This window comes from Brachyhypopomus gauderio, unplaced genomic scaffold (genome assembly GCF_052324685.1).
Source record: "Brachyhypopomus gauderio isolate BG-103 unplaced genomic scaffold, BGAUD_0.2 sc40, whole genome shotgun sequence".
In the NCBI taxonomy this organism is placed as follows: Eukaryota; Metazoa; Chordata; class Actinopteri; order Gymnotiformes; family Hypopomidae; genus Brachyhypopomus; species Brachyhypopomus gauderio.
This window is the reverse complement of record NW_027506868.1, coordinates 2,522,135-2,547,972: the sequence shown is the minus strand read 5'-3', so window position 1 is coordinate 2,547,972 and position 25,838 is coordinate 2,522,135. Positions and strand designations below refer to the sequence as shown.

At 41.4% G+C, this 25,838-nt stretch overlaps 1 protein-coding gene across 8 annotated transcripts in view; it reads left to right on the top strand.

Annotated features, from left to right (window-relative positions):
• The window catches only part of cacna1ea (calcium channel, voltage-dependent, R type, alpha 1E subunit a), a 269,169-nt gene that overhangs the window by 99,639 nt on the left and 143,692 nt on the right, over positions 1-25,838 (top strand). For 6 of the 8 annotated variants that reach the window (XM_076985535.1, XM_076985537.1, XM_076985534.1 and 3 more), the window contains 3 exons: positions 7,916-8,019; positions 9,079-9,237; positions 12,026-12,216. In XM_076985535.1, the coding sequence (XP_076841650.1) occupies positions 7,916-8,019; positions 9,079-9,237; positions 12,026-12,216 (454 nt within the window). Of the gene's footprint in view, positions 1-7,298; positions 7,433-7,915; positions 8,020-8,109; positions 8,116-9,078; positions 9,238-12,025; positions 12,217-25,838 lie in introns of those variants that run through there. The other 2 variants (XM_076985541.1, XM_076985542.1) reach the window with 2 other exon arrangements.

Genomic DNA, 25,838 nt, shown 5'->3' with positions numbered 1-25,838 from the left:
TTGAAAAAAATTCTCCGTCGTGCCTGCTGCTTGCACAAGTTAAATGAAAATGAGCACTTTCTTATTTGATTTACAACTTTGTCCTACCACCTGATTGACTTTCTGTTCCACCACTGATGGGTGAAGAAACATCTACAGAAAAGCCACACCTCATTATAAGTTGCATGGTTCAAAGCGTGAGGGAATAAGTAGCGGTTTATAATCTGGAAAATACGGGTAGCAATCGCGGGGCTCCGCTGTGGCGTGTCGAGGTCGCGTTCCGCTCTTCAGCGCTGTTTGCAGGGTTCATCCACCTTTACAAGGTGGAATTCAAGCACATGTATGGCACTTTCAAGGTCCATTTTTAATATTGTCCAGCACCTTCAGCTTAATCAAGTTAAGCACGTAGTCGTCGGTAACTGCACCAGCCTCAATTTGTCCAATTAGACTGTAGACTATTTCCTCTTTTATTCTGTCGTGAAAAGACATTTCTGCTGCTTTCAAGTCCAACTACGAGCGATTGCTTCTGACTGGAGTCTAAGCCCCGCCCCAAATTCAGGCGAGCGTTCCTATTGGACAGTGATTAGATTTCATTCTGGCACGAATACAGCTTCGCATAGACACACAGTGGAATACAATGACGTTCAGTCGATTGCATTTCAAGGTGGCTTCTGGCACGAATTCAGAGTTTCTTTCTTTAAATACAAATCCACACACACTGGAGCTTTTACTTTTCATTGTGGCATGTTTTCATCACATCAGTGTTTAAATCAATCTCGTTGTAACGTTCTAACGTCCGCGGGCTCAGAGAAAAGACACGACTGCGAGAAAGATGAGACTGGTGCACTCTCAGATAAAGACAATTTGCCTAAACGTAGACCCAAAACTTGTTTACGAGAACGACGAGGCATATTGATCAAAACACTCTTTTAATGCAAACAATAACAGGACACAAGACCCAAGAACACTCTACTGACGCTCACGCCACAAAACAAGAAACTAGATTAACAAAACTAAACTACCGAAACAAAACAACAAAATACATGGACAAGACTGACATCACAACAATGACTTAACCACCAGCAACTAATCCGGATAAACACTCAAGGAAGGAAGAAACAATCGTCATGCAAAACAACACTTACTTCATCTGTATCTTTAAATCAACACATCGCTACTCGACAGACACAAACATGCACGGTGTCAATACACGATCATATTAAACATCCAGGCGTCCTACACAACAGAACAACACTAAGAAACATTAAAGATCACACACACACATTGAACAACCGAACACTAATACATAAAATACTCTAATCACATAAACCAGATAAGACAATCACAACTATACAAGGAAACTACTCAACATTTGAATAAGACAGACCACGGAGCAGGATGATGATTATCTCAGGAGATTCCAAAGAAACAGAAACTTCTAAATGATCAAACAAGACCCCAGGAAGAAACTAACACATGCAGACGAAACACAATAACCCACACCTACTGGATGAAAGAATGCGTTTAAATACATCCCAAAAGAGATTGAAACAAGACACAGGGGAAATAAATTAAAACCAAGGGGCAGAACGGGGCGTAGACATGAACATAAAACAAAACAAAGAAACACAGAAAACATGGAAAGGAATACAACCGGATCAACGAACACGACCAGAATAACCGTAACACTCGTGATCATTACATTTAAAGGAGACATTTATGTCTGAAATACCTTACGGATGTAACGGTGGCCGGCGGCAGACGGAAGAGACACGGATCCGCTGGTTGACTCATGGTTACGTTTATTGTAAATAAAGATTGCGCAATAGCGCACGAGAAACATTCAGCACACAAACACGACGTGCAGAACATAGACAACGACGAGCACAAGACACTGCGCGAACGCACATTAAATAGACAGACCACACCAACCCCACGTGATGACGAGACGAGCCACAGGTGAGACGGATAATGACAAGACGCACCCGCACCCACGGAGGTACACAGACGCAGACGAATAGACGCAGACAACGTTAACACACGCCCCAAAGGAAGGGTTCGGGGACCGTAGCGTGACAACGGAAGTGGGGAACCGTCAGGGCCCTCTACGCCCTCTCAGAGGGCCTAAAATATTCTTAAAACATTATATATATAATTATCCAATTTTATTTTATCTACTTAGTTTTACAATCGACATCTAAACAATTACAAAAATATAAGCAAATAAATTATTCACCCGTGTCTATTCAATCTGTGTTGGAAGGTGAGGGGTTAAGTGGAAGCCTGTGAGCCTGTGTCTCCCCCTATCAGCACTGTGATGCCCGCTGTTCGTTTACAGAGAGCCTGGTAGTTATAATTCAGCGCAATACCAATTACAAATGACAGCAAAATTGACCAATCATATCTTCCCTCTTAGTGGGCGGGCTTAACTGTATGATAATTTCCGCCCGCTGTGGCGACGCTAGCTGTCGTTAGCACCGCCGCTAGCTAGTTTCGATTAAGTCCTTTGACGTCCTCATTTACATATTCCGCGAACCACGGAGCTGTGAAACCTTATTTTGTTTGGAAACTTATTTTGCTTAACAAGTTATCTAGTACAAATGTTATTGTTTATTGCGTTTCTAAAGCTATACTGTCGTCTCGGTTTTTCGGTTTTTTCTTTATTCTTTATTGCAGTTATTGCAATACCTCTGTGTTGTGATTACATTTCGAGCTGTATTATATTTAATTCTGGCACAAATTCAGCGTTTTGGTTTTGAATGCAAATTCTTGTGTATTGTTTTTCAATAAAGAGATAACGTGCATTGAAATGTAATGTAATAGTGCTTTTGCATTTCATTTTGGCACGTATTCTGCATGTTTGTATGGAAAAGCAATGCATTTTGTGGATTGCATTTCCACTTTTGCCTAGTAGGGATTACATTTCAATTTGGCACTGTTTCCTCTCCATATTCCAGGCATACAGATTATATGGATTTACAATAAGATGAGCATGATGGAGATTACTGAAGAGGCTACGCTGGTGGATGGGAAACTTCCAGATGGAAGTAAAAACAAAAATAGTGTTATTTGCATGTAGGAAGGAGTTAGTTTATCACAGGAGCACTTCCACCCTTCGTTACCACCTCAACGCAAAACATGTTGGGGCTAACGCGCAGGTCAGTAATGATAACTTAGCTGCTAAATGTATTCCTAGTACGATAGGGTGACCAAACGTCCGTATTTCCCAGGACATGTCCTTATTTCACATCCTGTCCCGGGCGTCCTGGGTTTTTTTTAAGTGGGGAAATGTCCTGGTTTTTAAATTACCTGGAATAAACTTTCACGAGTCACTGTAGCTCGCGACTCCGCACACCTCGCGCGAGCGGCGGAGGCGTTTAAACTTGACGCGTCACATTATTTGCAGTGTTGTCCGCTCTCTGTGGTCGAAAATAAAGGCTTACAAGAAGCGCTGCAAATTGCGTCAACTGATGCAAGTTACGAACTGCCATCCAGAAAGAAAATGTCGAAGAAAATCCTGTATGATGTGGAAAGGGAAGTAAAACAGGTTATTGTGAAGAGCGCCACAAATGTGTCTCTGATTGGGGATCACTGTACCTCTGTTAGCAACAAGAATTATCTTGGTGTGACAGCTCATATTATAGATGATGAATGGAAGATCCAGTCATTTGCTTTGAGCATGCAGAAGACCACTTCTAGGCACTATGGAGATGCCTGTGGCAGAGGCCTGGAAAATTAAAGAAAAAGTATACCATCTAAAATGGTATTTAAAAACATCTTCTGATTTACTTAAATCCTTCTTATTTTTCCAATATCCTGAGCAAAACTTCCAAAATTAAACAACATTTTTGGTCAGAATTTCCAGTGTTCTGAAAACTGTTTGCTCTGTTTTCTGCACTCATCTATTGGTCTGTATATTAGACTGGTGGAAAAATAAATAAATTGATGATTCATTCATCATTCAAACTTAAACTAATATTTCTCATGTTAAATACTGAAATGCGATTAAAATGCGATTAATTTCGATTAATTCATTACAAAGCTTCTAATTAATTTGATAAATTTTTAATCGCTTCCCACCCCTAATGGAATTAGGTCTAGAAATATAGTCCAGACATTGACAAGGTAGAAATAATGTTTTTTTTTTTTATTTGAAATAATTTTCTATTTTAAACTTTGCTTTCATCAAAGAATGCTCCCTTAGCAGCAATTACACCATTGCAGACCTTTGGCATTCTAGCTGTTAATTTGCTGAGGTAATCTGGAGAAATTTCACCCCATGCTTCCAGAAGCCGCTCCCACAAGTTTGATTGGGTTAATGGGCACTTTTTTCGTACCATATGGTCAAGCTGCTCCCACAACAGCTCAATGGGGTTGAGATCTGGTGACTGCGCTGGCCACTCCATTACCGGAGCTGCCTGCTTCTTCTCTAAATAGTTTGTGCATAATTTGGAGGTGTGCTTTGGGTCATTGTCCTGTTGCAGGATGAAATTGGCTCCAATCAAGCGCTGTCTATTTAATGAAGCTGCCAGTTGAGGACCTGTGAGGCATCGATTTCTCAAACTGGAGACTCTAATGTACTTGTCTTCTTGCTCAGTTGTGCAGCGGGGCCTTCCACTTCTCCTTCTACTCTGGTTAGAGCCTGTCTGTGCTCTCCTCTGAAGGGAGTAGTACACACATTGTAGGAAATCTTCAGTTTCTTGGCAATGTCTCGCATGGAATAGACTTCATTTCTCAAAACAAGAATAGACTGTCGAGTTTCAATTGAAAGTTGTTTTTTTCTGGCCATTTTGTGAGTTTAATCGAACCAACAATTGTAATGCTCCAGATTCTCAACTAGCTCAAAGGAAGGTCAGTTTTATAGCTTCTCTAATCAGCAAAACTGTTTTCAGCGGTGCTAACCTACTTGCACAAGGGTTTTCAAGGGTTTTCTAAATATCCAATAGTCTCCTTACAGAGTTAGCAAACACAATGTACCATTAGAACACTGGAGTGATGGTTGTTGGAAATGGGTCTCCATACATCTATGTAGTTATTGCATTAAAAACCAGATGTTTACAGCTAGAATAGTCATTTACCACATTAATAATGTATAGAGTGTATTTTTGATGCATTTAATGTTAGCTAAATTGAAAAGAAAACTGCTTTTCTTTCAAAAATAAGAACATTTCTAAGTGACCCCAAACTTTTGAACGGTAGTGTATAATGCTTCCACAGTGATGACTCAAAGGAAACTGAGTCTGCAAATGTAGCACAAATTTGGATTGGGCTATAGTGGTGCTGCATGGCTGCTGTGTGTGTGGTTGCTGTGTGCGCGTGCGGTTGCTGTGTGCTTGGTTTCTGTGGGCGTGTGAGTGTGTGGTTGCTGTGTGTGGTAGTTCTGCACACTGACCTTTTATCTATATATTTCTGTTGCATTTCTGCTCTGTCTCTTTTTCTGACTGTGACAATTAGTTGAGTGTTTGGTCTTTAGCCCTGATGAATAATTGATCTGCTGGTGTCTTAATCATTCATCTGCCATCTGTCATAGTGTCAGTGCTGTGTGAGAGCCAGCAGTCCACAGCCAGGGAGAGATGGGTAATTAATTACAGCAATGCACCGTGACAGACAGGACTGTGTGTGTGTGTGTTTGTGTGTGTGTGTGTTTGGAGCAGTTAGGGTTAGTCTCTATGGATGATGCTGTTGTAGAGGCTATGGTTTATGTGTGTGTGGGGAAGGTGTGTGTGTGTGTGTGTGGGGAGGGTGTGTGTGTGGAGACTGGCTGTCTCACATCATCCTTAAACCCACAGAGTGCTGCATTGTCCACACACACAACCACACACGGTTATAATACTTCACTAACTGTCATAAATGTGTAGACAGAGTGGTTGTTTCTGCTGCAGTCAGTGTTTCATTTTCATTAAACTCAGTGCATCACCTGGGTTAGGATTAGGGTCAGTGTCTTAAATGGGTTTAGGGTTAGAATTAATGCAATGTTCATTAATGTTGAATGTGTTGGCAGTTCTGTATGAATTAACTATTATTTGTCCATCATTTAACCTAACATTTAAAAAGCTTTATTACATCTAGATTTAGCTTGAACTAAATTAATATTGTCGTTTTTCATCTGTGACGAAAAGGCTCATTTGTTCAGAGTTTCTTATGAGTGCTTTCATTCTCATTCTAGCGCTGCTATTTAAATTCCTTTCTCAGGTCTTAATTAAAATGGCTGACACCTCAGTGGCTTCACACTGCAGGACAACATGGCTCCTGTGTAGTTTTGTGTGGAACAGATGCTGTTACAGCTAATTAGTTTCATTTTAACATTTTCCAATAATAAGCAAACAGTAAAAGCGAACTTGATCAAAAAAGGTCAAATTCTATGGGAGGTATTTCCTGCCAATAATAAAACTAAAATGAAAACACTAAAATGAAAATGAAAGTACCATTTTGCCATTTCTTTTTCCATACATGTGTGAAAATATTATGACAAAATTAAAAATAAAATGAAATCACTTAATTTGCAATTAATTTTTTCAGTCGAGCACGGGTCATATGTGACAAATATAAAATGAAAATTAAAAAGGAGGATTGGCGCTACCTGCTGGTGATTTTCTTTTTCATTTTCCACTTTTCATTTTCTTTTTCCACTTTTCATTTTCGTTTTCAACTTCACCAGCATGCAAATACATGTAAATGAACAGTAGGCGGAGCTACAACTACAGTACCTCCCGTGAAATCCAGAGAGGGCAGCACACAGCGACATGGCTGACGTTTTACTAGAAACGGCAATGGAATACCTCCCATAAAATTCGTCTTCCTCTATTTGATGAAACAGTTATCAATACAGGTTGTAGTTTGTAATATTTCATTGTGTTGGGTTAGGGTTAGGCTCCAAACACTTTTGTCCTGTTTTTTTGTTTGTTCTGTGCTCAGTTACCGCATCTGATTTCACTTGGTGATTTTGTGAGCTTTGGCTACACATTGTGTCAAATAGCGTGTCTGTAATGTGGAGTGAAAGGTGGACTCACTTGCTGAGAAGATTGAGATTATTAAGGACAAATCTGGGACTTTGAGACAATCTAGTGTCAAATTACCAAGATGAGCAGAATCAGAACAAGATACAGAATATATAAACAAAACACAACAAACAAAAACAATAATAAACAAAATACATAATAACCAAAACAGTAAAAGTAAAGTCAGGGTAACCATGGAGACAAGGATGTGAGGAGGGTTGAAACCATGACAGCACCTCCCACTCCCCGAAGCACAATACAGAAACGAAACAAAACCACAGCATGGACCAGGAGCCAAAACAGGACTAGATAAGACCAGGAGCAGACGCAGGTGGAGAAGAAACCGGGACCGTGTGTGTGTGTGTGTGTTTGTGCGTGCGTGAGCGGGCACATTGCAGAAGTTAACACCGGGACAGTACATGCTGCCAAGCTGGTTTTATAAAACTGCATCTGTTGTAAGTGTGTGTGTGATGTTTTATAGCTATGCGTCTGTTGTAAGCGTGTGTGTAGTTGTTTTATAACTATGCGTCTGTTGTAAGTGTGTGTGTGTGTGTTGTTTTATAACTATGTATCTGTTGTAAGTGGTGTGTATGTTGTTTTATAACTATGCATCTGTTGTAGGTGTGTGTATATATATATTTTTTTACTATGCGTCTGTTGTAAGTGTGTGTGTTGTTTTATAACTATACATCTGTTGTAAGTGGTGTCTGTTGTTTTATAACTATGCATCTGTTGTGTGTGTGTTATAACTATGCGTTTGTTGTAAGTGTGTTGTTTTATAACTATACATCAGTTGTAAGTGTGTGTGTGTTGTTTTATAACTATACATCTGTTGTAAGTGGTGTGTGTGTTGTTTTATAACTATGCATCTGTTGTAAGTGTGTGTGTTGTTTTATAACTATGCGTCTGTTGTAAGTGTGTGTGTGTTGTATCTGCAGGATTCTGGCCACTGCAGGAGCCCATATGAACATCCCAGTGGATCTGCGTACACTAAGAGCAGTGAGGGTGCTGCGGCCTCTCAAACTGGTTTCTGGTATTCCCAGTACGTCTCCACTCTGATTTCTTATATTCCCAGTATGTCTCCGCTCTGGTTTCTGGTATTCCCAGTATGTCTCTGCTCTGGTATCTGGTATTCCCAGTACGCCTCTGCTTACATCATTATGGTACATCATTAAGTAGACATCTTGTTAACAAAATTTGGTCTTCGCTCCCAAAGGCGGAAGGTGTTGGTATTAGTGTTGGTTTAATGAAGGTGTTGGAGTTATTGTTGGGTTAATGAAGGTGTTGGGTTAGTTAAAGTGTCAGTGTTGGGTTAGTGAATGTGTTGGTGTTAGTGTTGGGTTAGTGAAAGTGTTGGTGTTAGTGTTGATGTTGGGTTAGTGAAGGTGTGTTTGGTTAGTGAAAGTGTTGGTGTTAGTGTTGGGTTAGTGAAGGTGTTAATGTTAGTGTTGGGTTAGTAAAGGTGTTGGGTCAGTGAAGGTGTTGGTGTTAGGTTAGTGAAGGTGTTGGTGTTGGGTTAGTGAAGATGTTGGAGTTAGTGTTGGGTTAGTGAAGGTGTTGGTGTTGGGTTAATGAAGGTGTTGGTGTTAGTGTTGGGTTAGTGAAGGTGTTGGTGTTGGTTTAGTGAAGGTGTGTTTGGTTAGTGAAAGTGTTGGTGTTAGTGAAGGTGTTGATGTTAGTGTTGGGTTAGTAAAGGTGTTGGTGTTGGTTTAGTGAAGGTGTTGGAGCTAGTGTTGGGTTAATTAAGGTGTTGGTGTTAGTGTTGGGTTAGTTAAGGTGTTAGTGTTGGGTTAGTGAAGGTGTTAGTGTTGGGTTAGTGAAGGTGTTGGAGTTAGTGTTTGGTTAGTGAAGGTGTTGGAGCTAGTGTTTGGGTTAATTAAGGTGTTGGTGTTAGTGTTGGGTTAGTGAAGGTGTTGGAGTAAGTGTTTGGTTAAGTGAAGGTATTGGAGCTAGTGTTGGGTTAATTAAGGTGTTGGTGTTAGTGTTGGGTTAGTGAAGGTTTTGGTGTTGGGTTAGTGTTGGTTTGGGTTCAGGGGATGCAATGTATTAGTGTACTTCTTCCATATGAATATAAGAATGTGATCAGGCTGTGTGTGGTCAGGTTTGCAGATCGTTCTCAAGTCCATCATGAAGGCCATGGTGCCGCTGCTCCAGATCGGTCTGCTGCTCTTCTTCGCTATTCTAATGTTCGCCATCATCGGCCTGGAGTTCTACAGCGGCCGCCTTCACAGCACCTGTGTGCCTGGAGCAGACATACGTGGTACTGCTGACACACACACACACACACACACACACACACACACACACACACACACACATATATACACACACGCACACACTAGGGTTGCAACGGTATGAGATTTTCACGGTATGATAACCGTCTCAGAAAATACCGCGGTATCACGGTTATCACGGTATCACAGTTTGTTACATATATTATTAAAAGATACACTTTTACAAAAAAAGTTTTTTTTTTGTTCAGTGAACTATTTATTGTAGAAACCTGGAACTATTGTATACAAAATGTCTCCTTTAAAAAAAATAAGCTGTACACCTGTTTATATAAATACTGCAAAATTAGAGAAACCTAAATCATAAATCATCATGATTTCAGTAGGCCTACAATTATTTAAGTTTAAATTATTTAATATCTGATAAACTGAGCCTGGGTCAGTGTCTGATCAACAACTGTTGTAACCGTCCGTTTTACTGCCAAGTTGGAATATAACCAGATACTGCAGAAAGAGAGGATTTATTTCTGACATGATTTTAAGAACACCGAGTCTGGTTTTAACATATGAAAAACAGACACGTCAGAATTTGAAATTGAACGCATGTAAATTAATGGCGTCTTTCACATCCAGTGAAAGCAAGGACCTTAAAAAGCTAGGTGTATACTGACCGTAGCGCATGACTCCGCACACCTCGCGTGAACCTCCGCGATCGGCGGAAGCGTTCATACTTGGCGCGTTACATTTTTTGCAGTGTTGTCCGAAACAATATGTGGTAGTATAAAGAAACACCCCTCAAAAACAGGGGAAGGAACATTTACCTGTGTTTCAGGTTTAAAAGGTGCTGGAATTTAGGCTAGTACTTGAAAATGCTTGAAATTGTAACTACTTTGTTTCACAACAAATATCTGTCTGACTGAACAGTTCTCTTGTATTACGTTAACAAATATGAACCTCTTGTAATTCCAGGACGAAATATGAGAGAACGTGAAGACGTTAAGATTGGGCGTTTTGAAAATAAACCACCATTAAATAATGTGATAAAAAAGTGAATTATTTCAAATAATTTCGAGTATATGTATAAATATTTAACTTAATTAAGTTTAACGAGCTGGGAAATATTGAAATGGACCTTGAAAGTGACATACAAGTCCTTGAATTCCACCTTGTAAAGGTGTATGAACCCTGCAAACATGACTTGAACATGAACATGCGCTGAGGCGCACGAGAAGTTACAAAATTCGAGAGGTGCATGACCTTGCGAATTGACAGCATGCGAGGCGCTCACGCACGGGCGGAGCCACCGCGATTATGTCATTTTCGCCCCTTATTTTAGTTTAGCCTTTTTTTTTGTTAAAAAATTTGTTAAGTCTAATGCACTTTCTGCCCTTCACCGCTGTGTGCTGAGCAGTGATGTCAGTAACGCGTTACTCTAATCTTACCACTTTTTTGGTAACGAGTAATATAACGCGCTACTATTTCCAGTCCAGTAATCAGATTAAAGTTACTTATCCAAATAACTGTGCGTTACTATTTATATTTTCCCTAGTAAAATATATATTTTTGCTTTCTTCTTGGCTCAGTTCTACTTTTGCGTCTGACCGTAGCGCTCGACTCCGCACGCTGCGCGCGACCCTGTGAGAGCGCGAGCACGTTTTACAAGTCATTTTTTGCAGTGTCCTCCCGTAACGATGTGTGTTAGTATAAAGAAACACCCCTCAAAAACAGGGGAAGGAACATTTACCTGACCAATTTTAATGTTGCTTTGTGTTTCACATTTGAAAAGTGCTGGAATTTTGACTAACGTAGCCTACTTTAAAATGCTTGAAATTGTAATGGTATTTCATTTCACAACAAATAGCTGTCTGACTGAACTGGGGTGGGTTTCCCAAAACGTTCGTAGCTTCATACAAAGTTACGAAGTACTTGGCGCTACGAACGTTTTGGGAAATCCACCCCAGTTCGCTTGTATTACGTTTACAAATAAATTTACAAATAATACCGTGCAGCTACACAAACGTAATGTCAGGATATACTGTAGCGACTCCTGCTCCTCCCGGCGAGTCTTGCCCTTTAAGTGACACTGGGGGGGTTACTGCGCGCGCCAGGGTTGTGTTATCAATAAAGTTTCCCTCCTCGGGATTTTTGGATTAAGCAGTTTCTGCCTCGGTTACCGAACCTGCTTCAATACATTGTTACTGTTAAAAATGCACTTCCAATAAAGTGAGTATTGGAAAAATTTATTTTGCTGCTGAATGTAACTACTAAAGTAACTTGTAATCTAACGTAGTTACTTTTAAAATCAAGTAATATGTAACGTAACTAAGTTACTTTTAAAAGGAGTAATCAGTAATCGGATTACTTTCTCAAAGTAACTTAGCCATCACTGGTGCTGAGTAGCTGAACCGGAGCGGAGTTGCGCATGCGCGGGTGAATTTCTCCGCTGGCTTGCCTTTTACTGGTAATAAGCAAACACACACGGTATGATAACCGTGCATTTTAATACTGTGGTATACCGTGAAACCGGTTACCGCTGCAATCCTAGTACACACACCTATACACACACACATACACAAATACACTCACTCACACATACACACACACATACGCACATACATACACACACACGCGCGCACACACACACTCAAATACATACACATACACACACATGGAAATACATACACGCACACACACATACTCACATACACACGCACACACAAATTCACATACATACATGCACACACATACACGCACACCCATACACACAAGCAAACACACCCATTTTTGTTTCATTTGTATGTGTCTGACTTCCTATAGAGAACGAGACAGTGGCTATGTGGGAGTATGAGTTCCCCTGTGGAGTCAGACAGTGCCCAAACAAGTACAGGTGCAGTGAGACATGGATCGGACCAAACGACGGCATCACCCAGTTTGACAACATCCTGTTTGCAGTGCTCACTGTGTTCCAGTGCATCACCATGGAGGGCTGGACCACTGTACTCTATAATGTGAGTGCAGTTCAGCTGATCTGTTCTCTGAAAGTGTTTAAGGTTCTTCCAAACCTTCCAAAACTGTACATAAATCTGTTCTTACCTGCTGGTAACAATTCTCAGATTCTAGTAAAATTGAACATAATTCTTATTTATTTAAGCATTAATTTATTAAAATAATTCATACTATTTTCTTGTATTTAATTCCATTCAATTTCTCAGCATGAATAACTGAAGGATTCTGAGTTTCACGTTTTTGGTAACAAAAAAAAATTCCATGTCTATTGTTAAGGCAAAAATGTTGTATATCATTTTCATACACTGTGGCAATTCAGTCTTTCAAAGTCATAGTTGTTCGCATCAGTTCTCTCTTGTCCTGTAGATATGTTGCAACTCCTGCCAGTACTCACGGTAGTCACTCATGGTACCCACAGTACTCACCCACAGTACTCACTGTGTAACGTGTGCCACAGGGAGTAACTGTGGGCAAGATGCAAGTGCAGGAGATCCATATGAATTATTAATAAAAGACAAAATCCTAACAATAACTTAATCTCTAAATCCTAACCCAACCCCAGGGGCGGACTGGCATACATTACTACCGGGGATTTTCCCGGTGGGCCAGTGGGTTTGTGGGCCGCCGGGCAGCCGGCCGCTGGTGGTTTAACTCACCCCATAGAGGAGCTATTGCCGCGCACTGCGGCCCCGGCCCGTAGTCACTCTGCTGTTTAACGGTGCCTATTACCTCTCCCCCACTTCAGTCAGGCAAACCTGCTCAGCGCGCGGCTGCGGACTGAGCCTGTAAACACATGAACGAGTTGGACCGCGGCCGCGGACAGGGCCAGCTGATGTGGGCTGACGGTATGCAGCGGAGATCAGAAAAAAATATATTCTCATCTACTAAAGGGGGGCACGGCAGAAAAAGTTTGGGAACCACTGGTCTAACTCATCATGTGTGTAACGTCGGGAGCGTGGGAAAGGAAGAGGCTCGAAGTCCGACGCATTCACTAACATCACATTTATTTTGAGACAACTCTTAGCGCAAATAGCGCACATATAACAAAACACACACACTTACGTGTAAGACTCAGACAAAGACGAGCACTGGACACTGCGCGAAAGCACATTAAATAGACAGACCACATAAACCCTGAGTGATCACTAGATGAGTCCCAGGTGAGACTGATGAACACACTCGGACACAACCACACCCACGGAGATACACAGACGCAGGCAACTAGACATAGACAACATAAACACACGCCCAAAGGGGAGGGGTCAGGGGCTGTACCGTGACAATATGATCCCTCCGCGACACGGTTGACACTACTGAAACGTGAAAAAATAAGTCTGCATTGCCGTAAAGATGGAGCAGTCTAAGCTTGGGTCTAAACAAACTACGAAACGTAAAGGTGGCGCTGAAAAGCTGAGAGAGGAAAAAAGAAAAGCTGCAGAGGCTACTCACTGAGTGAACAATGTAGGTTTCAGTAGCTTTCCAGTTGTTTTTCCCCTGTATTTTGTCAGGGTCAAGTTGTTAAGTTTGTTAGTTATTTTGTTATGCCATATATATATATGAAGAGTTTGGTTCCAAAACGCTATAAATCCATTTTGATCAATTTGAGTAAAAATGTGTTTTCTTTAGCAAGAAAGTGGTAGGCTGAAAACCACTTTTCTGTTTCAAACTATCAAATACCATACTAAGGTTAAAAAAACACAAATCAAATCAAGATTTTAATATTTAAAGATTTATTTAAAAAAAACAATTTGTTTTTTCGCAAAACGCAATAAATCCATCTCATCTTTTTTTCAAAATGTCTTGTATATCCTTTGGCATCAATTGAACATTTTTTTGACTGACAATGTGCAAAATACAATAATAAATAACTGTAAATTGTTCATTGGGCCTAAAAACACAAATTTCAAAACATTTCATTAACGAACAAGACATTGTCACGCTACAGCCCCGAACCCCTCCCTTCGAGCGTGTGTTTATGTTCTCCGTGTCTTTGTATGTACGTCCGTGTGTGTGTGTTCACTTGTCTCGTTAGACTAATGTGTTTCACGCGGTGCTTGTTAGGCTACGTGTATATAGTGTGTGTGTTTGTATCGTTTGGTGCTCGTCTTTAACGTGACATTTGTTTTGTGTGTTAAACCGTGTCAGCACGCCATGAGCGTGTACTGTTTAGTGTGTTCTACTGGTGTTTTGATGCACCGTGAGTGTTTACTGTCAGTGTGATTGACAGCTGTTTCAAGACGCCGTGAGTGTGTCCTACGTCAAGCTCAATAAACGTAGCTTTTGAACGCACCTCATCTTTGCATCCTCGACTCCCTCGCACCCGTTACAGTCATAGTGAAAATAGTATAACTATTAACATAAATAGTATAACTGCTATACGAACAGGCTCCTCTATACCATCAAAACCGTTCATTTTAGCGGACTTTGAGAGTGAAAAACGAGATATATTCTAACAAAGTAGGCTACAAGAAATGCCGGGCGGCTCAACAGGTCGCGTTCTATGATGTTTCTATATCTGGTGCGCTGTGATTGGATGAGTGGAGATGTGGCGTTCTGCAGGAAATCAGGATTGGCGTTTGTTGCATTTTGGAAGGAAAGAGAGAAAACGGCAGTATTACACGGCGGATGTGGCGTTTTGATCAAAATTGAATATTGGCTTTTCAAGAGTGGTCACATACCATTCTGATTCTGGCTCTAACTCATTTTTTTTAAAACGGCGTTTATCGCGTTTTGGAATCAAACTCTTCATATATATATATATATATATATATATATATATATATATATATATACACAGTACTTACATACACAGTACTTACTCGCAGCAGTGTATGGTCTATTCTGCCGCGAATATCCCAGAAACCTTAGTTTTAGCGGGACTGCACAGCGCTGTAGGTGGTGCCAAAACTCCCTTTTAGCAGGAATTTTGGAAAGCTAAAGAATTTTGGTAACACAACCAAAGCACATTATTATTTTACCAAAGCACATTATTTTTGTTAATTAAAAGTGAAAGACACTTTATTTTCTGTATTTGTCATTCAGTCTTGCAAAGCAGACTGTAGTAGATCATGCAGATTTTATAGACTGAAGCAGAAATTTTTATAAATCAAATCGTTTTTTGAATCGAAAAGCGTTTTGAATCGAAAATCGATTTTGAATCGAATCATGCCCCCCAAAATCGGAATCGAATCGAATCGTGAGATAGTAAATAATTCCCACCCCTAATATATATATATATATATATATATATATATATATATATATATATATATATATATATATATATATATACCGTCAGGGCCCACTACGCCCTCTCAGAGGGCCTAAAATATTCTTAAAACAAATTTATCCAATTTTATTTTACCTACTTACAGTTTGACAATCAACATCTAAACAATTACAAAAATATAAGCAAATAAATTATTCACCGTGTCTATTCAATCTGTGTTGGAAGTTGAGGGGTTAAGTGGAAGCCTGTGAGCCTGTATCTCCCCCTATCAGGACTGTTTATTTACAGAGGGCCTGGCAGTTATAATTCAGCGCAATGCCAGTTTCAAATGACAGTAAAATTGACCAATCATATTTTCCCTCTTAGTGGGCAGGCTTAACTGTATGATAATTTCCGCCCGCTGTGGCGATGGTAGCTGTCGTTAGCGTACCACCGCTAGCTAGTTTCGATTCAGTCCTTTGATGCCCTCGTGCGCGTTGTTTACATATTCCGCTTCCGAGGAACATGGAGCTGTGAAGCTTATTTTGTTGGAACCTTATTTTGCTTAAGTTATCTAGTACAGATATTATTGGTTATTGCGTTTCCAAAGCTGTACTGTCGTCTCAATTTTTATGATTTTTTAATTGCAGTTAATTAGGAGAGGAAACTATTTTTTTTTCGGGGGGGGGGGTGTAATGGGAGCGGGCCCAGGTCTAATGGTGACGGTTCGCTACTGATTTTATATATATATATATATATATATATATATATATATATATATATATATATATATATATACACACACACACATAGTGAGCCAGTCTGGCAGGAACTCCCGGGCAACTTTTTCTCCCCAGTCCGCCACTGCCCAACCCAAACTAGTGACAAAATACCAGAGCTAACAACATGTACAACAAGAACTAGAAAACAGGGCAGCTAGAAAATGGACAAAACACCTCCACTAACCCAACACCAACACTAAACCAAGGAGCACAGAAACATAGACCTTAGAACCGAACTTAGAACATCAATTCACGTATTAAACATTGAAAACTTTTCAATCAAACCAGACAAATACAAAATTTCCTGTCATCTACATGCATACCAATTTTTAGCTGTCTACATGCAGCAGATTGGGAGAAATCTGGCTTTGAAGTTGTTGCTGTCACGTAGTGCTACACCCCCTCCCCTAGCTGTCACTCCGGTTTCCCTGTTTCGCGTGTCTGTGTTGTTACCAGCCCATTGATCCCAACTTGTTGTCTGTCTCCATGGTTTCCCCCCCGTCTGCCACGCCCGTGTCATCAGTGTTTCCAGCTGTGTCTGTTTAAGTTTAGAGTATTTATAGTCCCAGTGTTTCCATTGTCCAGCATTGTGTATTTTGTGCAGTTCGTTATTCTTTGTGAAAGTTGTAAGGTTTTGTTCTAGTTCTCTAGCTCTTGTGTCTGTGATTCGTGTTTCCCGTTTGTTCCAGCCTGTTCCGTTTTCCCTGCTTGGTTTTGTGAGTAATCCGTGTGTTAGTATGTCATTGCTTGTTCAACGTTCTGACTCCCTGAATGATCTGACCCTCGCTATTCTGTTCGACTCAAGGTTTGGAATTTCCCTTACTAAATCTCACTCTCCTCAGCTTTTGTGTCCACCTCCTAGCTCTGCAACATTCATGTGTTACATGCTGAAAACACATGGACCATGTGGGTTTCTAAATATCCGTTTTAAAGGCAGGTTTACGACGTAAGATGACCATGTTTTGTCACCTAAAATTCAATTATTAACAAAGCTTCAATATCACTAAAACAGAAAATGTTGGTAAATACTAGGGGTGTGACGAGACACTCAGCTCACGAGACGAGACACGAGACTGGGTTCACGAGATCCGAGACGAGATTTTAAGAACACTAAAATTACAAATTATATGACTGGACAACAGACATTTATTTAACTTTTATTTAACTTTAAACATGCATTTTGAAATGTTTTATTATAACTCTTAACATACATTATGTAAGAGACTGAAAAGTCCGTCGTAAATCAGTTTTCATCGTTAAGCGCGACCCTAGATTTAGATACGCTTTGATCGTAAATACAGTATAGAAAAAAACTAAATGTTCTCGTGCGTTCAGCGTGAGAAAGATCGATCGCGTTGCCGAGATGGGCTTATCGTACACAACACTCCACTACACTCCACTACTCTCCACTGTGCTGCCATTGCTCCTCCGCGCACAATAAAATAAAAAGTCAGTCGTAACTCTGGTCCGTCGTTAACTAGACCCGTCGTTAAGAGGGGACTCACTGTATTATGTGCAAAACAAAAAAATATTCTCTGTCAATACAGAGTGCAAATAGTGCAAACAGAGCCTGACCAAGTGTAGGGGTTTCACCTACTAATCCTTTAAAGTAGATATAATTTGTTTTACCTTAATTATTAATCAGTCTCATTAATTTAGAATCAGTCTCATATTCTAATTATACCAGAACCACAAGTTTAGTTATCAACTAAAGGTACTTAATGGTTTGGTTGTAACGGGAGTCCTCGGGATCCAGAGTTTGTTTGATGGACTCAGGAGCAAACTCAAAGCACAAATAGCGAACTGAGACCTCCGCAAGGAGCGGGAAACGCTGGAAATAAAAACAGAAAAGTCTCTGAAAAACCCCAACTGAAAACACACGGAGGCAATAACTCAACGTGTCGGTAAAAACTAGAGCACAAATGAACAAAATAATGAAACCTGAGAACCAAAAACACACGGAGGAAATAACTCAACGTGTCGGTAAAAACTAGAGCACAAACGAACAAAATATATGAAACCTGAGAACCAAAAACACACGGAGGAAATAACTCAACGTGTCAGAGGAAACTGGAGCACAAACGAACAAAATAATAAATTGTATAGGAAGGGTACAGCGAGGGGAAAACTTGAGGTAGGCCAGGAAGGGCGCAGGTGAGAGGCTCGAAGGGAACAGGGGAAAAAACGAGAGATCAGAGTACAAAAGACTTGTAGTATACCGGCTGGCAGTACGCGCAAGAGGCAACAAACAACTCAGCAGTGAGGCACTGCAACTGCGCCTGTTAAATAGGGGAAGGCACAGCTGCAGGTCCTCACTGCTGATTGCGTCTCGTTAGGTCGTGAAGGCGCACACTCCTTCTAGTGGCGGCAGGAGGGACGGTCCTAGACCCAGCCCTGGTTGGAGTGGGCAGAGCACACCCTCTGTTGGCGACAGGAGGGACGGTCCTGGACCCAGCCCTGGTTGGAGTGGGCAGGGCACGCCCTCTGTTGGCGACAGGAGGGACGGTCCTAGACCCAGCCCTGACATTGGTATCTGAAGGATTTAACTATGAATTCTTTGGAGGTTTTGGCAACAACCACTTTTGAATGACACCAACACAGACAATTTGGTACATTTATTTAAAACCATTTATTTAATACATTTATTTAAAACCAACTATTCTAAAACACAAACAGCATCAACAGGTATCAGTATATTAACAGTGAAGACTGGGTATCTAGTGTGTGTGCAGGGTTGCAATTACATACTTTCTGAGGTGTATGCAAACATACTATCGGCGCCCCCCCCGAACGAAAGTTGTTGACCGGGGTTGGGGTGGCGAACGAAATTTGTTGGGGGGGGGACGTAAGTTGTGTGGTGAACGTAAGATGGACACAAATTCAATATTATATCTCAGCGATTCGGCGCCCCCTATAGTGCAGCGCCCCTATGCGGCGCATACGCATACGCATGCCCCCTTTTTGCGCCACTGTGTGTGTGTGTGTGTGTGTGTGTGTGTGTAAAAAGGGGAGGAGAGTAAATGTGTGCATGTGAGGAGGCGGGATTTGTAATCTCAGTTCTATAGAGAACAAAGCAACTAAAATGGCTCAGACTTTAAACAGTAGAGCAGCGCGACTGTATGTTAATGAGCTCAGCTGGTTTATTCCAACGTGGTCAGAACAAAGAGTAATGGCGCTGGCTAAACAACTAAAAATTAATGTGGTGTGTCTGAGAATGGGGAAGACTACAAGTTGTCAATCAGATAAATAAAAGATGGTGGCATGCACAGCAAAGAGAACTTTGTATATATATATCTTGATGAAGACTATGGAAATAAAGTTAAACACATTCAGAATGTATTAACAGAAAACTTAGTTAACTCTACAGTTCAAGTAACTATGCCCTTTTATAAACTATGCCCAGCGGTAAGACTCTCACGTGTTGAGGATTTTGGGTGGTTTCGTCGTCCTCCCTGAATTAGGAGTGAATTTCCACCACAGGCTCCTCGTTGATAAAAGCAACGTCGTCCAGGTGTGCTGGGAATAGTCCTTCAGGTTATGAAGTCCAGGAATGTGAGTCTCGTTCACGGTTTACCGATAGGGAATTGATCGCCTTTGTTTCAGTCCGTGTGGCCACATTAGCAAGCTTAATTGAAGTAGTTAGGTGAATCTGTTGTCACGGTAACGTTGATCGGTTGGTTGGTGTAAATCGGGCTCGTTAATGAAGTAATACGTCTTTCAGCTGTTTGCTGTTAGTCGTACCAAATTTCGTGTGCTCTCAATAAAGAAAACCGGCGAGAGAGAAATGGCGGAGCCTCTCTTTAATAGGTCTAACCTCGGTGTCCGTCAAACCAGAGAGAGAGAGATGAATGGCTGATGAGGGTATCAGTACCTGGAGACCACGTACTTTAGACACACCCTTACTTCTGTCAGAGCAAGCTTGTTCAATGTGTTGCCAGTGGTACTGCCACCTGCTGGTTTAGCATGGTACCTACACAAGTATGTCACTGAATTTGCTGCAACTACTCTGCCATGTTCATTTTTAAGAATATTAGCATGTCCACACTGCTCCCGATATCCTTCGCTGTCTCAGTTTCCCAAAGCGCCTTTCTGTCCCTACTACCTCTGTTCAAGTGAGATATGTTGATTAGAGTACTGAGCTGTGGTGCTGCTGTAAATGTCTCTGCATCCTGCTCGTATTAGTCGCGGTGTACGGAATTATTTTCATACAATGTTTGCATATGGTCCACGTCTTACCAGTCACTCTCTTGCCATTTATCATTTACGCCGGGTTCCCAAAATGCTGCCAAACAAACTATTTGAGAGTGGCAGGTGCATCTTCAATAGTAATACCTGTATTTTCCGACATCATTCTGACATCATCAAATCTCGCGAGACAGATTTTTAATACGACGAGAAATCTCGCGGAGTTGCGTCTCACGAGATCTTGAGACACGAGATCTCGTCACACCCCTAGTAAATACCTTCATTTGCTTGCTCACAATTGCATAATCCTCTCCTTTGATGAGAACAACAAACAATTCTCGACCTATCAGTGACATTGAAGCGTTGTGATACCTCATCTGTTTTCGAATTGCAAAGCTACAGTCGTTTTTATTGGACTGCGAATGTGCTCGTCACTTGGAATGACTCTCTGCCTGGAGAGGTGTAAAAGGGGGAGGGGTAGTGGGTCAACCAAGAAGCCTCGACAACGACCAGCTGATGCCTTCAAAGTGATTGATAGCTGTTACTGGTGCCATTTTCTATTTAATAATTTGTGCTCATATTTAGGTATTCCTTGGATATATTTAGTATTTGTATAGTTGTCACGTAGGGCTACACCCCCTCTCCTAACTGTCACTCCGGTTTCCCTTGTTCCCTCATGTCTGTGTTGTTCCCTGCTCCTGGATCCCACTCTGCTTGTTTCTATGGTTTCCCATTGTCTGCCACGCCCGTGTCGTCATTGTTATCACCTGTTCCTAGTGTAGTTCCTTGTATATTAGTTCCTGTGTCTCCCATGTCTGGTCATCGGTTATTTTGTTCATTCCTGTTCTCTGTCATTGATGCCGTTCGTGAGTTTGCTCTTTGTGTTTTCCATTTTTCGTGTATATCTGCCTGTTCCGTGTTTTCCCCGTCGTGCTTAGTTTCCTTGTTCTAGTATGCCTGTGTATATTTCATGTTCGGACTGACTGCCTGCCTGATATGACCCCTGCCTGCTATTTCAACTCTGCCTTTGGAATTCCATTTAATAAATCTCGCTCTCCTCAGCGTTTGTGTCCGCCTCCATATTCTGCTTCGTGCAGATCGTTACAATAGTCTAGAATATTTATGATTGCAGTATAACTACATTACTATATTTATCATTTATACTTTGTTCAATTTACATTTAGTTTAATGTTTAGAATTTTTTAGAATGAATAGCCCATAGGAACTGATGCTGAGCAATGACGTTTTTGGATCTTGCGCATCTATTGAATATAAAACTATTGTGTTTTATGTCAGATCTTCAGTAAAGATCAGGTGAGCACAGTTTTCTTGTTGGTTTGCCATCCACCTATATCAAATTCTGTACCGCTTTGTCTGTCAGAGCTGTCTGAACTGCTAGCTTTGCACTGTCCTTTAATTTCCTTCAGTGTTAGTTTTGGGTGATTTTAACATTCATATTGACTCCAGTTAATGTGTTCACTCTGCTGATCATCTTAACCTACTGCTTTGTTTTGATCTCACTCAACATGTAGCCTCGGCCACTCACTCTCATGGTCATATTCTGGACCTTGTTTGTACTACCCCCTGTATTTCTCCATCTAATTTGCAGGTTACAGAGTTTAATATTTCTGATCACGGAGCTGTTGTATTTGATCTATCGCCATCACTCCCTTCCAAGAGAACGCATACACCTTGCAGCATTACTTTTAGGAATTTTAGAACTGCCAGTCCTCTTGCTCTTATGAATACGCTTGGCCAGTTCCCAATTCCTCCCATCCTGACATCTCCTGAAGTCCTGGTCGATCATTATAATAACATAGTCTCAGCCACACTTAATCTCCATGCTCTCTTTCAGACACGGGTTGTGACTTTCCGTCACTCTGTCCCTTGGTTTACTCCAGAGCTCAGGTGTGAAAGCTAGAGGCCGTCAACTGGAGCGTCTTAGCAAAAAAACAAAATTCGCAGTCCATGCAGTTGATTGTAATGATCATATTCTTGAATATAAAACAGCTTTGAAAAAGGCTAAGGCAGATTTTCATTCCTCTAACATCGCTAATTGCCAGGGAAATCCTCGAGCCCTGTTCTCCACAATAAATAAGTTGCTGCAGCCCACTATTAAGTTTCCATTAACCCCCTCATCATCTCTTTGTAGTGAATTTTTGTCATTCTTTACCAGGAAAGTCGGTAACATTCACTCAGAATTTCAGCCTAACACCTGCCACTTGGACTCCACTAAATCACAACCTAAAGTAAAAAATGATCTTTCTGCTTTTCACCCTGTTGATGAGAGTTTTGTTACCAGGCTTATTAAAGGATCAAGAGCAACCACTTGTGTCCTTGACCTCCTGCCTACTCATCTGGTTAAAGCATGTCTGACAACACTCTGTACACTGATTACCAAGATCATCAATGCTTCTCTTACAGGGTACCCGCGGGTCCTTAAAAAGTCTTAAAATGTCTTAAATTTAGTTTTCCATATTCAAGGCCTAAAAATGTCTTAAAATGTCTGGAATTTTATGAGGGGAGGCATTAAATTACTATAAGTGTGTGTTGTTCAGTTGATCTGGCGCGATGTGAACTTTGCCGAATCTAGCGCTAGGACCATGCAGAAAATAACCGCTCCAGGGTCCTAGTGCTAGATTCCTAGCGCTGGAGTATACACGGCCTCAACAACGTCAACAATTTTCGTTTGCCAACCCCCCCCCCCCGTCAACGATGTGGAACACACCTGCATCCCCAGTAATAGTATTATTTTTTCTTGTGAGAGGTATTAAAAAGGTCTTAAGTCATTGAATTTGAGATTTAAAAATGTGCAGATACCCTGCTCTTAGCTCAGGTTCTGTTCCTCTCAATTTAAAGCTGGCCGCTATTACTCCTTTCCTAAAGAAGCCAGGACGTACCCCTGATGATTTTAATAACTACCATCCCATATCCAACCTGCCTTTCCTGAGTAAGATGCTTGAGCGTGCAGTTTCTGTTCAACTTAAGGAACACCTCATCTCTAACAACCTTTTTGAACAATTTCAATCTGATTTTAGAATGAATCATAGTACTGAAACGGCCCTGGTAAGAGTCTTGAATGATTTACTGCTGGCAGCTTATTCTGGACTAGTGAACATCATTGTTCTCCTTGATGTTACTGCAGCATTCAATACTGTCTGTCATGACAGCTCCACAGATTGGAATCCTGGACTGGGATCACCGACATGGCAATGGCCTGGTTCCGGTCATATCTCATGGACAGGCAGCAGTTTGTTTCTCTGGAAGGTTTTAGATCAGACACTTTATCTCACTCCTACGGTGTTCCTCAGGGTTCAGTTCTTGGCCCCCTTCTGTTTATCATCTACATGCTTCCACTTGGTGATATTATCCGACATCATGTTCTTCAGTTCCATTGTTATGCAGACGACACTCAAATTTACATTAGCACGAAGCCTTCTAACTCATTGCCTCTTGATGCGTTGTTCAGCTGTTTAGTTGACATTAAAAGATGGATGAATAACAACTTCCTGAAACTGAATAGTAATAAATCCGAAGCCATTCTCGTGGCATCACCTTCCACACTCAAGAAGATTGGCCAACCAACAATATCCCTCCCGGGTTTCGTTACATCCTCGGTAGCACAGGTTCTCAATTTAGGTGTTATCGTGGACTCCACACTCTCTCTGAACGCTCACATAAAGAACATCACCAAAATAGCCTTTCTCCAGCTTAAAAACATCGCCAGACTGCACCCATCTCTTACTGACTCAGTGGCTGAGACACTTATACATGCTTTTATTACTTCTAGACTCGACTACTGTAACTCTGTTTTAATTGGGCTCCCTACTAGTAGCCTCAAGAAGTTGCAGTATGTCCAGAATTCGGCAGCAAGAGTTCTTATGCGCATCAGGACATGGGAACACATTACCCTTATATTAAAAGACCTGCACTGGCTTCCAATACCGTATACAGTATAAAATACTGCTTCTCGTTTTTAAATCCCTGCATGGTTTGGCTCCTTTTTATCTTTCTGGCTTACTGTCTACATATACTCAATTACGCTCACTCCATGTGTATGGTAAAAGAACATTTAGTGTTGTTGGTCCAAAGTTATGGAACTCCATCCCGCTGTACCTTCGCACATGTACATCCCTAACTACTTTTAAGAAGGTTTTAAAAACTTACCTGTTTAGTATTGCCTTCTTAAATATGTAGGTTCACTTATGTGTATGTGTTTATATATATGTGTGTATGCATGTGTGTATGTGCTCTGCGACTGGGTTCTGGATTTCCTGTCCGAGAGATCACAATCAATGAGGATTGGAAACAACACCTCCAGCACCATCACACTGAGCACCGGTGCTCCCCAGGGCTGTGTGCTCAGCCCACTGTTGTTTACTCTGCTGACCCATGACTGTACTGCAAAGTACAGCTCAAATCACATCGTCAAGTTCGCTGATGACACAACCATAGTTGGCCTCATCAGCAAGAACGATGAGTCAGCATACAGGGAGGAGGTTAGCAGTGGATAACAGACTGGTGCAGGACCAACAACCTATCCCTAAATGTGGTTCAAACCAAAGAGATGGTTGTTGACTTCAGAAGAGTACCAGGTGACCACCACCCACTGAACATCAACGGCTCTGCTGTGGAGATTGTGAAGAACATCAAGTTCCTCTGTGTTCACATAGCAGAGAACCTCACCTGGTCCCTCAACACCAGCTCCATAGCAAAGAAAGCCCAGCAGCGCCTCTACTTCCTGCGGAGACTGAGGAAAGCACACTTTCCGCCTCCCATCCTCACCATGTTCTACAGAGGGACTGTAGAGAGCATCCTGAGCACCTGCATTACCATCTGATTCGGGAGCTGCAACATCTCGGAGCGCAAGACCCTACAGCGGATAGTGAGGACAGCCGAGAAGATAATTGGAGTCTCTCTTCCCTCCATCAGTGACATCTACACCACATGCTGCATCCGCAAAGCCACCAGCATTGTGGAAGACCCAACCCACCCATCACACAGTCTCTTCACTCTGATGCCGTCTGGCAAAAGATACAGGAGCATCCGAGCCTCCACTTCCAGACTCTGTAACAGCTTCATTCACCAGGCAGTCAGGCTCCTCAACTCCCAGAGACGGAACTGACACACACCAACACTGATCTGACCCCACACACGTACAAAAAGACTGCACTGAACCCCCCACCAGAAATATTTGCTGCTCTCCCACAGGACCTATTAACTACCTCAGAACCTCTGTTCATGTATGTTCCATATGACACAATATATCACTCATCTCCGACACCACACAGACCACATTGCACTGTACCAGCACTTTACACCATCATGTCTGTCAATTGTGTCTGGCCTGTTGTATTTATTGTATTTTTTGTAGTGTTTTGTTGTGAGATTGCCCCATGCTGCACATTTTGCACATTCTTGTACTGTTACTCTGCCGCACTTTATGTTG